General features: G+C 40.0%; 1 protein-coding gene across 1 annotated transcript in view; it reads left to right on the top strand.

The window, feature by feature from the left end:
* Positions 1-7632, top strand: part of lamc3 (laminin, gamma 3) — an 88125-nt gene extending 80493 nt beyond the window's left edge. The window contains exons 20-28 of the mRNA XM_028418453.1: positions 405-481; positions 816-950; positions 3758-3977; positions 4268-4414; positions 5244-5346; positions 5546-5748; positions 5834-5974; positions 6087-6186; positions 6594-7632. Of these exons, the coding sequence (XP_028274254.1) occupies positions 405-481; positions 816-950; positions 3758-3977; positions 4268-4414; positions 5244-5346; positions 5546-5748; positions 5834-5974; positions 6087-6186; positions 6594-6856 (1389 nt within the window). The 3' untranslated portion in view covers positions 6857-7632. The remainder of the gene's footprint in view (positions 1-404; positions 482-815; positions 951-3757; positions 3978-4267; positions 4415-5243; positions 5347-5545; positions 5749-5833; positions 5975-6086; positions 6187-6593) is intronic.
* Positions 7633-13832: the final 6200 nt, after the last annotated feature.

The raw sequence follows: 13832 nt of genomic DNA, 5'->3' as shown, positions 1-13832 counted from the left end.
GCATTGTTGTTAACTCTCATTTTGAAGCAGGACTGCGACTGTAACGATTTCCTGTAGAGCAGGTATGAAGCTCAGCGTAGTTGTAACTGTAGTCATTAATAAAAAAGAGACAACACCAGGCTGTAAACATGTTTCAGCAAAAGGCTTGAAGACTTTGAAGCTGCTGTAGAACTGCCAGTTTTGGCACTTTTGGCCCCGTTTTCAGCCTCAGAGGTTGCTGCTTGGATTGTGACCAGATTTGTCTTCTTTCACAGAGATATAAACAGCCAACAGCACTGAGTCTAAAAACAACTCCAGTCAGATAAAGTGTGAACCACTCTTTAATTGTTATATAGACAGACGGTTTAATTAAACACGTCAGAATGTTTCGGATCTGCTCAGTATGTTCTTCTCCTTTCACACAGATCATTCCTTTCGAGTTGCTGTCAGGACCCAACAAATGGAACAGTATGGTCAATGAGTCACAGGTCCTAATGAAAAGGTACGTCAGATGAGGAGAGTTTTAGTGGTCAGCTCAAAGACCTCTACAGTAATCTGTGGATTGCCATCTCTCTCTCTCTCTCTTTTCTTTTTTTTATCTTGTCACTGACATTGTGGTTAGGCTGCAGTAAATCAATGCTCTTAGCTGTTGAGAGTACGCAGCACTATTATGTGGTGGTTACAGGAATCTGAACGGGAGATCCATTGAGCGGAAGTCGTCAGTGCTAAAATCCATTTCATCTCTCTTCGGTCGGCTGTAATGGTCTATTATTCTGTTTTACTTGCTTTTTCTCCTCCTTTCACTTTGTCTACTTTTTGTTTTTCTTCCCTTGTAGTCACAGAGAAACGGCAGAAAGCATCGAGGCCGTAGCCAGCAGGGCGGTAACAGCCTCCAAACAGACTTTTAGCTTCCTGATGGATCTACTGCAGGACAACTCCACGGAGGAGTACATCAGGAACCTAACGGAGCAGTGAGCACAGAGAACCAAACACACACACACACACAAGCATGCAGACAAGCACCACAAGCAGAAAGACTGCCCACGTTCACATAAAGCATCCTTTATTACAAAATCCCAACAAGCTGTATGACTCCCTGGATTATTGTGCTTTTGCAGTATATTTCTAACAAAGTGCACCTATCCCTGCATTACAGCTCAAGGTCCTCTTCTTCTCTGTCGCCTTTTAAAACACACTGGAGTTAAGGAGTAAGACATTTAGCCACAGGGGGAAAGCTTCTCTCCACTGTAAGCCTATTGCTTTCTTGGATTTGCCGCACGCTCGCTGCATCTCCTAGCGTGTGATTGCTCTGAGGATTATCCTGAATGCTAGACAGAATGATGCAAAAAGCCCTCCGGTGGCCATGATGAGAGCAAGAAGCGAGGAGCTCAAAATTGATTACCCCCTCCTAACAGTAGTCAGCTTGATTCAAGGGAGTTCTGTTCATCTTTGGAGCACCGCTGTACGTCTGTGTGTGTCTGTGTGTGTCTGTGTATGTCTGTGTGTGTGTGCGTATGTGTGTGTAACTTTATAGGATTGAGCAGTTTATGCACAGATGGGCAGCATAAAATTGCATTTCCTTCACATATTCCCCCATGTGCTGGCACTTAAGCAGATCAGAAGCATTTTATTGGCAGGAAATTATCCAATCAGAAAATGACAAAAGTGCTCAACCTGTCTCTAAAAAAAAACGCCTGTATTACTCAGCTTCAATCAGACACTTCCTCTGTTTGCCTTTTCAATTACAATCAGCCTCTGTGTCTTTATATTTAGTAGCAGCACATATAACAATGCAGTGCGTCGACTCCGGGCCCATTTTTATCCATACATTTGATGCCTGTTAATTTGACTTTCTAGTAATAATACACTAATTCCAAAGGATTTTACTTTTTCAATTTTACTCCATGACTGTTTAAAAACACATAAATGATCAGTGTCCCTGCAGACCTCACAGCCTTTTTCTAGTGAGGTGGAAAATCAATTTGTTTCTTCCTTTTTTGTTTTGATTGCCGTTTCATCTCTGATTGGAAGTGGACCTCATCCACGCTTAGATTGCTGAAGAAATCTTGTACCATCTTCCTTGAAGCTGTTCTTCGATGTGTTGCTTGATGTAGTTTCTAACCCCCTTTTGGATTCTTACAAAAATTGAGTTGTTAGCAGTTTCACCAAGTTTCTTCAAAAACTTTCCAGATTCCATTCCACTAAAAATAAAAAAATAAAAAACAACATTTTTTCTTCTATCACTTGTTTGACCTTCAGCATGCAGAATTTTCACACCAAGTTTTCTCCGTGCCCACGTTCAACTGCAGTTGAACTTCTTCTTCTTAAACAAAGGCACAAATTATCCCAAAGAGAACAGTCTGGGGTGTTAAAAAAAGACATTTTAAAGGACAAGTTATTGAATATTTCACAAATAACAAAATAAACAAAGCCAGCTGGGACCCAGACCTCTTTTTTCTGATATCTATAGATTATACTAGGGATGTCCCGATCAGGTTTTTTTTTCCAAGTCCAAGTCCGAGTCATTTGATTTTGAGTATCTGCCGATACCGAGTCCAATACTTTTAGAATACTCCAAAAAAGGTGAATGGTGGGTCACTCGTTGTGCTCATTTGTGCTGTATTGCTGTCATGTCCTGCACCTTGGTGCTGTCTTGGGGCATGTAAATGTTACTAAAATGAATTGTGCAAAACAACTGCCACTTTGCACAGGTAATATTTCAACAAACTGGCCCTAAATACTTCCTTTAAAACTGGTAACTTTCACAAAGCAACTGCTTGATCCTAGTCTTACACCCAAGACCGCTCTCGCACTCAAACCAACAATCACACCTCTACAACACAGGCCAGAGCACTATGCTGGATTAATCCACAGAAATGCATTAATGTTGACAGCCCTAATACATATATATCAAGTCTGAAACTACGTAATCGGGCCCGATTGGGACATCCCTATATTATACAATCATTTATATCCATATAGTTATATGTATTCTGACACAATACTTTCTTACAGAAGCAATGAACTGTCACAAAAAAATATATACATGAATAGATATATATATATTATATGTTATAATATATATATTATTATATATATATATTATAACATATAACATATTCTTATGTTATAACAGGATACTTTCACTATATTGCAACATATACCATAAACTCCTTTTGTTATAACAATATACTATTATGACGTTATAATGTAAAATGCTACATGTTATATATTTTTTCTTTCTAGCATTTCAGCGCTTCCATATTTCATTTTTTTTATACACTGTTTTCCTTTCGTGCTTTTACCTAGGCAAAAAATATGAACAAAAATGCCAGACCACAATATTCCAGAACTCATAACATTGAATGTGTTAAATTAATTATTGGGGAAAGACTGATGCTTAGCAGCCAGGAGAGCGGCATGTGCTTATTTTTGCACACATGAATTTGACAGAAATTAAAATGAAGTGACAAACACTGTGGTTATTATTTTTCTTTTATGTCTGCTCTGTTAAACCAAAGCAGATTGGATATCTTTACAGCTTTGCAGGTGATAAAACGGCACGTTAACATCTACAGCATTGTGCCTAACACTTCACATGCGTTCATCGGTGTTGTCTTTACTCACACATAACGAGCCTTATTGTCTCCTTTTTACATAAATATTGATGCAGTCTTACTTAAAACATGTAGTGATGAATGATTCTTAAAATGTGCACTTCTCTAATGATTCCTCCCTGATTTTTTTTTTACTCTGCCTTTTCACACTTTTCAATAAGAATAAGAGAAATGCAGCAGCAGAAGGAGAACCTGACAGTGCAGCTGAACCAGACGGTAGCCAAACAGCTGGGCCTGGAGGAAGAAGACGCTGCTTTAAAGCTTGCTCTGGGTAACATCACATCATCCTTACATCAGCCGGCTCTGACAGATGCCAGCCTATCACCAGAGGCCAACCAAACACAGTTCAACCAAACACATCTAACCAGCTATGCTACAGAGGTCAGTTTGGACATCACCTGCAGGCTACAAGTGAAATCGGAAGCTTTATTGTTGTATTGAAGCCTATTGTGAAACATTGAGGCTCACATGGAGGCATTGTTTGTCTCTCATTTTGTTAAGGTGAGAGGTTAACTGCACTTAATGTTACCTGATGTAATATTTAGCATGTACAAAGCAACACTGAGAGATCCTGCAGCTCAGAACAATGGTGGTTACCATTAACAGCAAAGTAAAAGGGCTTGTTCTGTTCTGACTGTTCCTGCCGTGTATTTCTTCCCATTCTGGTTCAGCGGGGTGAGACGCTGGTGAGAGAGACTAAAGAGCTGGAGCAGCAAATTCAGACCAAAGACGATCTCATCGGGAGCATCCGAGACGAGATGGAGCCTTTAATACAGGCAGCTGATAAGAGCTTGGAGATGGTGGATGACATCAAGAAGGTATTAAATGGATGTCTTCCCTGTAATGATTTAATAGCTGTTATTACTCATGCTAGCAGGCTAGCAGCATGCTTTCAGCCAGGCCACTACATTGACTCAGACATATATAGAAAATAGAAAAACAACAGATTTATGGCCATTTTTCTAGTCAAATAAGTGCCTGTATATAATGCAACAATGGCTGACAAGCTTGTAGAGCCGCCTGCCCCTTACTTGTTGACTAATCATGTGGAAAAAAAAAAAAGTCAAGTGGAGGAGGCCAAAGATCGACTGAAAAAACAAACAAACACACAAATAAACCCATCAGAGACAGCAAAAATGGCCAATATAACAGCATGGAACACTCTTAAAAAGAAAGAATTAGGCGACAAGCTCAGCAACAACAAAAGACCTGAAAGAACACAAAGGGAAGACGACTGAAGTGGATAACGGCAAAGAACAAAGACACTCTTCACTCGCCAAGTCAGTCACCTGATCACAGCCTAATAGAGCATGCTGTTCACTTACTGGAGACAAGACTGAAGGCAAAAAAAACAAGCAGCAGCTGAAGGGAGATGCAGTAAAAGTCTGGCGAAGTATCTCATGAGGGAGAAAGCCAGCATGGAGCTTTATATATATATAATATATATATATATATATATATATATATATATATATATATATATATATATATATATATATATATATATTTATATATATATAAAGCTCCATGCACTGCTGTGCTCAGGTAGACTCATAGAGTATGTACACTGCATCCAAGCTGTTGAAAAGACAATATGTTTGGCTCCACCTCATTATCAGATTTTGTCCTCCCTCTATCTGTCTAAAGCTACAAGGTCAGGCTCAGGGGGCAAAGGTCGCAGCCTTGTCGTCAGTGGTGGCAGGGAAAGAGGTGGAATCAGAAGCCATCGCCCTCAACAGACAACTAGAAAGTGAGTCTCATTTATCTTCTCTTGCTCCCTCTTCTTCTCGTCTTAATGTGTTATAGTGCTCTCACCTCATCATGTATTGAGTACAGTATGTGCAGCACTTAAGGTGCTTATAGATTTTCTTCTATCACTAAGATTCTGGCTGCTTGGACTGAATTCAGTTAAACTTTAAGTACCTAATCCTGATACCCATGGTCCTCAGACATGGTGGTGGAGTGGCCACGTCGCCACGCCCAGACCAAGGCTGCAATAAAGAAGGAAAGGCCCTTGAAGGAAAAAGTCCTAACTGATGTCAGGAAGAAGGTCACGCAGATTACAAAGATTCTAAAACCAGCCCTGGAAAACTCCAGCCTCTCAGTCAATGCTTCAAAGGAGGCAGAAAAAACAGCACACGCTGTGGCGAAGGTACGAGCGCGGCTAAAACGGATCCCTAATTAGTAAGAGACTTTAAAACTTTTCTATTATTTCGTGTTTTTTTTTTTTTCTGCAGGAATCCAAAGCCATTCTGAGCCAGGCCAAGCACACCAGGACTGCCTCCGCTCATCTCCACTTCGGTGTGGACTCTGCTTTACAGCAGCTGTCTGAGCAGGAGCTGCTAACTGACAAAGCAATCTCCCAGATCCCTTCAGAGGTATTTAACACAGCCATATACACATTTGAACAGCAAAATCTATGCACATTGATCTTTTCTTCCTGTGCGCTGCTTAACACACTGTCTTTAGCATTTACATTCTCATCCTCAGCCTCAGGTGTCTCTGACCAGCATAAAGGAAGACATGGAAGCAGCCAAGCTCCAGCTGGAGGCTTATTCTCTTACACTAACTGAGCTAATCAGCAAGATTGGTAAGTGACCGTGCAGATGATTTTCAGTGTAGTTACTTTTTAGTCCTCTGTGTGGATAAAACTCATGAATCTTCATTACACTTTAAATGTCAGATCACTGCAGAGCTCTGTGCCTTTTAATGCCTCATTTAACATGGAAATATTATCCAGTAAATCAGGAATCATTGTATGAGGACAAGAAGCATTGTTTTGCAGATGAATTTAAACGTTTTGAGCTATTTCTTCAATTATAAATTAAAGTATTTCCTGTGTGATGCGATGTACGGAATGGAGAGGATTTGCCGTTTCCTTATGTTGCTCCAGAAGATAATGCAGGTTGATACATATTTGAGTTGCCAATATATGACAGCATTAACCAGATCTGTCTGTGATGTCTTGTGTCTCCATCTGTCCTCTCTTCTGACCAGATGGGAACGTGCCACTGGAGCGCTTCGACCGGATCTTGAACGAGACGGAGCGCCGCCTGAGCATGCTGCGCGGCAGCGTGGAGAGCCCGGCGCTGGGCTCGAAGATCCAGAGACTGCAATCTGCTGCTGAAGAACAGCAGAGCCGCCTGTCCCTCATCGAACAGGACATCACAGAGATCAGGGAAGAGAGAGACAGTCTGAGGGACATTGCCTTAAACCTGCCGCAGTCATGCCCTCAGGCCACGGGAGCAGGTAAAGGCTAGATGGTGTAAATTACTCCGAGGATTACATCATTCATATGAACATCAGAAAAATCTGTGGGGATTATATTAATAAAAGGAACTGTGGTCACTTTTTATTCAACTTCAAAAACGTCTGTGATTTTCTTTTTATACCCCCCACCACCACCATCACTTTTCCGCCCAAAGGTACAATTTATTCTACCACCGCAGTACCCTGACACACACACACACACACACACACACACACACATTCCAACCAAAAGCCTCAGTTCTCCACCGTCCCCCATGATTTATACCTAATCTCTTTTTTTCATCCCACTGTTTTTTTTTCTCAACAACATCCAAACTTCAATTTTACCATAAATAATAACCAGACATTGTGAAATGTGCTGGAGTGCATTGTCAAGTTTAAAATAATGCTGATTTTTCTTTTTTTTTGGGAGGGGGGGGGGGGGGTCTGGGTGCTCCTTCAGACTGACACATTCATTTACACTGGACCTCTTTTTCATCGGCATGGCTTAATTAACAATTAGTCCTCATGGCCTCGGTGGGTTTCAGGTCAGGCTTCAGCAGCACACAACCTGTGTTCTGGATTCTCACCGTGCCTACCTCCCTCTTTTTGTGGTTTCTCTGTGTTCCTGTCTGGCTGTACCACTAAGACACATCCGTCCTCAGAAAAGTGATGATCCATCACTACAGACATTTCTCTTAGTCCTATTAAGCCTAACCACTCTTCATATAGATGCAATTGCACATTAAACTATACTTGAATGTGTCATTTTCATTAATCAAATGTTAAGAGGACACAATTGTATACTATACAACAATGCACAATGGAAACAGAAGAGCAAGTTGAGAGAAAATATGACATTATATGTGCAACATATAATGAAACACAATAAAATAAGTATACGATACTTGGACAACTTGCTTGTTGTTTCTTACGTTGAGAAGCAGCTGGACTTTCTATGAGATCTGTGGCAGTTTTAGGGGGATGAAGTTCCACACATGGCAGAGACAAAGGTTCAATAATTGCTTTAGAAGTCTGCATTGGCTGGTTTTACGGCTATTTCACTGGGATCTATAGCCTCAATTGTTAATCATAACTGTTGCTAATGAATGAAATGAGAAAAGTGTGGAACAGAGACAAACCCATATGTGATGACTTTGGCCCTCCTGTGCCACAGCAGCAGTGATGTATAAAGAAGCTGCAGCCCATTAGCTTAGCCTAGCATAAGATTGATAAACACATCCAGCACCCTGAATGGTGACTACATATGACATGTAGTTCAGTCTTTGCATACATTAAACCAAACAGAATGCATATATTCTCTATGCTAAGCTAAGCTGCTGAATTAAGACAAAATATGTCTCCATATTTTAAAGCTGAACATTCATGAAAATCCATCAGGGGATAAACGCAGCACTGAATTATTTTCACTAGCTGCCGCAGCTGAGTAGAAATGTCATTAGCATATTTTAAAAAATGAAATCTAAATTCATGAGCAGTCATTAAAGCCACTTCTTTATTACCAAATCCAAGCAATAATTCATATTGGAGTGAGTATTGTCTCTGTCTGTATTAACTCTGCTCTCTGTGCTCAGGTCACTTATTTATGAATCAAAAAATTTGATAAAATGATTTGATATTTAGGATCGCAGGTAATGATCACATTTACACATGTACTCAGGTAGTGCAGATTAGATTTGTGAATTACTGCCCTCATGGGCATTAAAATCAGATTAAAATCATTATTTTTTGCACGCCTATTTGTAAAGCTACAGTGCAAAAACTTTGTCCGCCCCCCTTTATGGTCATCCCTCCATTATCTTAAGCAGCTTTGGTTGACACAGGGTGGTGGTGGAGGTTGGAGCCTTCCAGCTGTCAATGGGCAAGAAGCAGGTGCCAACAGGGAAACACAATCACACTCACACCTACGGCTAATTTAGCGTCCCCAGTTAAGCTTAACACAAATGACTTTGGAGTGTGGGAGGAGGCTGGGGACCATGTAGAACATGAAAAGTAGCACATGGAAGAGTTTCAGCTGGCGAGCAGGTTCAAACCAAGACTGTTTTTGGTTGTACTGTTTCCTAATTGATGCTTTTATATATTGTCCATAGCTGCTGCAGCAGTAAAAAGTCCCAGTTCAGGATTAATAAGGTACATCTATCTATATCTATCTAGACCATCAGCTATGTTACTCAATGTTACTCTTCGTCATTGCGTGGGAACATCACCACAGATTTATATCTCAGGTATTGACCTTAAGTAGGATTGTGTGCACAGGTAACACACAGTGCTGCTGAACTTTGCTAACCCTGTAGATTTTTCTGTATTTCTGCATAAATATGACCCAAAACATCACATTCCTGAAAGCAGATACAAAGAACCCAATCAACAAACAGAAATATAGATGCAGAAGAAAAAAAAAATCTTCACAAACGTCTGAGCACAATTGCATATATAAAAGTTCTGTAATGTAGCTTTAAACAAAAAAAAAAAAGAGTTTCTTCTCCAGGAAGAAGCCAAAAAGAGAAAGAAGCAGATGCTGCAGTAAGCAGACAACATTGGACAGGATATAATGCAATTTCATTAAGAAGTTGTTCCCAGTGTGGGAGTTGGTTCAAGGATAATAACCCAAGAGCCAAACAGAAACTGGCAGGTTTATCTCGCTGCTCATGGACATGTATAGGATCCATCTACCTTCACATTCCTCTCTTTGTTTCAGGATGCGTGTTGGCAGACACATGTTGGACAGCATTCACGCAGCAGCCATGTGCTGAGGATAGATTACTAGAATGAAAAACAATGTGCCTTATTAATTCCTGTCCCCCTCAAAAAAAACACATCACAGTTAAAATAGCTGTTTTAAAGTCCAGGGGAAAAAAATATATATTTACAGAAAGAGCACAGAGTCCTGACATGGAAGCACAAGAGCAAAACCTTAACTTCAAAGATAGTTACCGACCTCTCATCTCACGTCAATGACACCTAACATGTTTGTTTGGTTGCAGCCCCCTTACCAATCAAAACATCTTCACTTACCCTGTCATGCTTTGTGTGTAGAATCCGAGCTGCCTCCTTCATCCTTTTCATTCGCTTCAGGATCCAGCAATCACACGGCGGCTCTGAGAGTGTGTGTAGATTAAACAGGCTCATAACAAGGGGAGCAACATAAAAGTCAGATATGTCAGAGACCCCGCATTCAAAAGAAAAGCAGCGCACTGATAAATACAGTTTGTGGCTCCGCTTTTTGAAATCATGTAAACATAATGTATAAATATGTGTTTTTCCACTAGCACCATGTTTTTTAAACACAGCTTTGAGTATGTGTTTCCGATTCTTGCAGCAATTCCTTTTATACTTAAAACACTAGTTACACTGTCTTAAAGTCAAGATGGAAATATGTTTCTATGTTATGCCTATAATATCTTTCATTTAAAGATAGATAGATACTTTATTGAAATGGAAATTCAGGTATCCAGTAGCAACGCTGGAACAGACAGCATAGCATAAAGAAGGGTATAAACATAGGGTATAGTGTATGTACAGAAGAGACATGTGCATAGGTGGGGATAATACTGCTGTTGGATGCTCGGTACCAGCAGAAATATGAAATATAAGAAGTATTTACTATATATGCAAGATTATATTAATGAATGAGACTGTGAAGTGATGAGAAGACTGTATTATGCATTATGTCATTCAGGTTAAAGCTATAAAGAAAGAGGGATTGCATGATGAAACCTCGTTTGTGGATCTTGCACTTCCCAGTGATGAAGAACACACTGTGGGTCCTGTTGTTACATAACAAGACACAGGTGAGAACAGTTCAGTGATGGAAAGTAACTAAGTATTTGTACTTCGTTACTGTCCTTAAGTAATTTTTTATGTATTTATACTTAAAGTAAAAATAATAGTGCATACTTTATACTTTTACTCCACTATATTTTGCATGTGGCTCAATCATGATGCCGGTGCACTGCCTCAATTAGCTACTGTCTGCTAACACAAATCCATCCATTACTGTCTGATTACCAATAATCATAACTAAAGCAGGAATACTTACACAGTAAAAATGGTGAATCCCTGTTTTTTATCACCAGCCTCTCTGTTCACTTGATGCCCACAGCCTGCCTCATGACACACAGACCTGTCCATAGTTGGACTTTGATTATTTTAACCTGTTTATATATCCTTTGCAATAGAAATCAATAATATATATTGGGTGCATGATTACTTTTAATACTTTAAGTACATTTAAAAATAAGTACTTAAGACTTTTACTTAAGTAGTAGTAGTTGATGCAGCACTTCTACTTTTACTTGAGTATATATTTTGCTGGGTAATTTAATTTGCTTAAGTACCAAGCTTCAGTACTTCCTCCACCACTGGAACAGTTAGGGTGGGGCAGGTGATCCAAAATGGAGGTAGCACAAGAGGAAACAAAACAGACAGAGACACATGGGGGAAAGAGGACTTTCAAAATAAAACAGAAACCAAAAGGCACAGTAAAATAACACCTAAGAAATGAAACCATGACTACATCAAAACTTGCAGATTTAATACCAATATTCCCTCCTCCGTCTTGCTCCGTTGTGCACTCCAGGTGATAAGTGTTCCATTATGTTGACTGGCAAAAGCTGTTAACGGTCCATGTTTCATAAAAAAAAAGTATTTTAATAAAAAAAAAAGAACTTTCCTGCTCTTATGAAGTTGTGAAAAGAGACAGAGAATAGATTTTCTTTTAAGTGTTCATTAAAGACATTCACAGGCAATTAAATAACATTTTCTCTACTATTTCTGGCTGAGACCACTTTTTAAGCCCCAAAAAGTCTCTTAGAAAGCTGTCAAGATGTCATGTGGCTCTGACTCTGGCTATTGTATGGTTTCAAATATTGTTTGGAGAAAATGGCTCAGACTAAATGACGTGTAATAATCAATTAGACGTCTGGAGCTCAGAAAGAGCAGAACACAAAGAAGGCTAATCCAGACAGAACTGGCTTTATCATTTACTTTTTTATATTACAGATATATAATGAACTTTACTAACTGTACTTACTGGCTATTGTGAAATCTTAGCTTTACTTGTGTGTGTGTTACTGCTAATTTACTGCTAAACATCCACCTGTTTAAATCACCCCATGCTCATCTGAGCAGATGGTACGGTCCAGTTCAGATGCTGCATTCAGGATGTTGTAGAGCCTTTTATGACCTACAGCCCTTACGCATCACCACAGCCATGCTGCGCAGGTACCAGAGCTGCTTGCCAAACTGCTCAGTGTCTACTGTGCCCGTCCTCTAAGAGAAAATTATTGCACTTACCTAGGGTTACACCCACACAACACAAGTAATTGCACGTCTAGCTGTGACCTGCAACCTGCCATGTATTGTGTAAAACAGTGGTAGAAAAGCTAAGCTTTCAGAGAACACACATAAAAACACTCTGTCTCGCTCCACAGGACATGAACGCGGAGAAATGAGAGAATTATCTGTCTTATAAATAGGAAGCACACCATGGCACATGCTTGTGGCAGTGCATGAAAACAAAATATTGCAAAGTGTCAAAAGTGGTGAGGGAGGTCAAACACAGTAATGTGGAACAATTGCCTGAATCCATGGGCGTCAGGAGGTCATTAGACACCCTGAGGAGCACAGATCCAGTGCTGCGCTGCAGGGTGGACCGCCACAGAAATATGCCTCTTCCCCAAAATTCAGCCAAATCAGGAATAAAAACCTGGAAAAATAATCTGTGGACAGATTTCCCTGGTGCTTTTTTCTTTAGTGGAACAAACATCTTGCATATGCCACAAAGACAGGTATCAGAATGTGATGATGGGGGGGGGGGGCATTCAGTCACAACACACCATGCAAAATAGCAAAGTTAGAGTCAGCTCATGAACAAGAATAAACAGGCTTTCTGTAAAAAAGAGACAGATGAGCAACAGAAGGAATGAAAGCTGGATCTTTTTCTCCTGGGTAGGTAAGTGCAGTAGGGAAAGGTGGGGGCTTGTAGGAACTGAAAAAACCAGCCCATGCCGAGCTGTGAAGGTCTCAATCATACGAAGAGACAAAAGCCCATGTGGCTCATTATGTGTTTCACACAGCTAACGGGTTTGCAGCAGTGCTTCGTGACTCAGGACGAATTCTGTTGTCACCTTCTTTGTTTAATTCCATTAAAGCCGTGCGCAAAGTAAATACTCATTCAGCATTTAGGGAAGAGCAACAATAATCTTACAAAAGATCAATTTATGAAACAAGCATCATCACGAAAAAAAAATCATTAAAGGTGTTACAGGAGAGCTACTTGCTGCAGCTATTTTCAGCTCTGAAAACCAATTGCACACTCCCTGGCTGCCATCAAAACACACAGGCAGACAAATATTAGCATTTACCTGGTGAGCACAGGGAAGATAAAAAAGGCAGATATTTTCCTCAGCAGCAGCAGCACAGATAAAAGCAGAGTAAATATTAGCCTTCTATTCAGCACAAGTACAACTTCAAATCAGCATATTGCTGCGTCTCCAGGAGGGTAGTTAGGTTGAAGGTGAGACAAGAATAGTGTCCAGTTTGCATCTCCATGCCCCGCAGTTAACATGAATGTCATAGCAAAACATCATTTATCCATGTAAGATATAAAAATACTTCTGTCAGGTGTCTGCAAGTTTGACTCCACTGCAGGGTGACGCATGTCTTCTGTGTGATGACACAGGCTCAAACACCAAATCAGCAAATACATATAAGGTAAGTGAACTTTATTTTTGCCTTTTTCATCTGCAACTCAGTAGGTTTTAGTCATAGCGTGATAACGATTACACATTTGTATTCTTCAAAAATCAGTCTGATTTCATGTAATGTGTGTGTGTAGTGTTGGTATTATGGTATGAAAATGTAAGTTCAAAAAGATCTTTACCAACCCCCTAATGTCAACCAGTAGTTTTTTTTTTTTATTTTTAGTAAAACGAACCTTCTGGGTTAAAATGAAAGTTAACTGCA

The sequence above is a fragment of the Parambassis ranga genome, chromosome 12 (genome assembly GCF_900634625.1).
Source record: "Parambassis ranga chromosome 12, fParRan2.1, whole genome shotgun sequence".
Taxonomy (NCBI): domain Eukaryota; kingdom Metazoa; phylum Chordata; class Actinopteri; family Ambassidae; genus Parambassis; species Parambassis ranga.
This window is presented reverse-complemented; position numbering and strand designations above follow the sequence as displayed.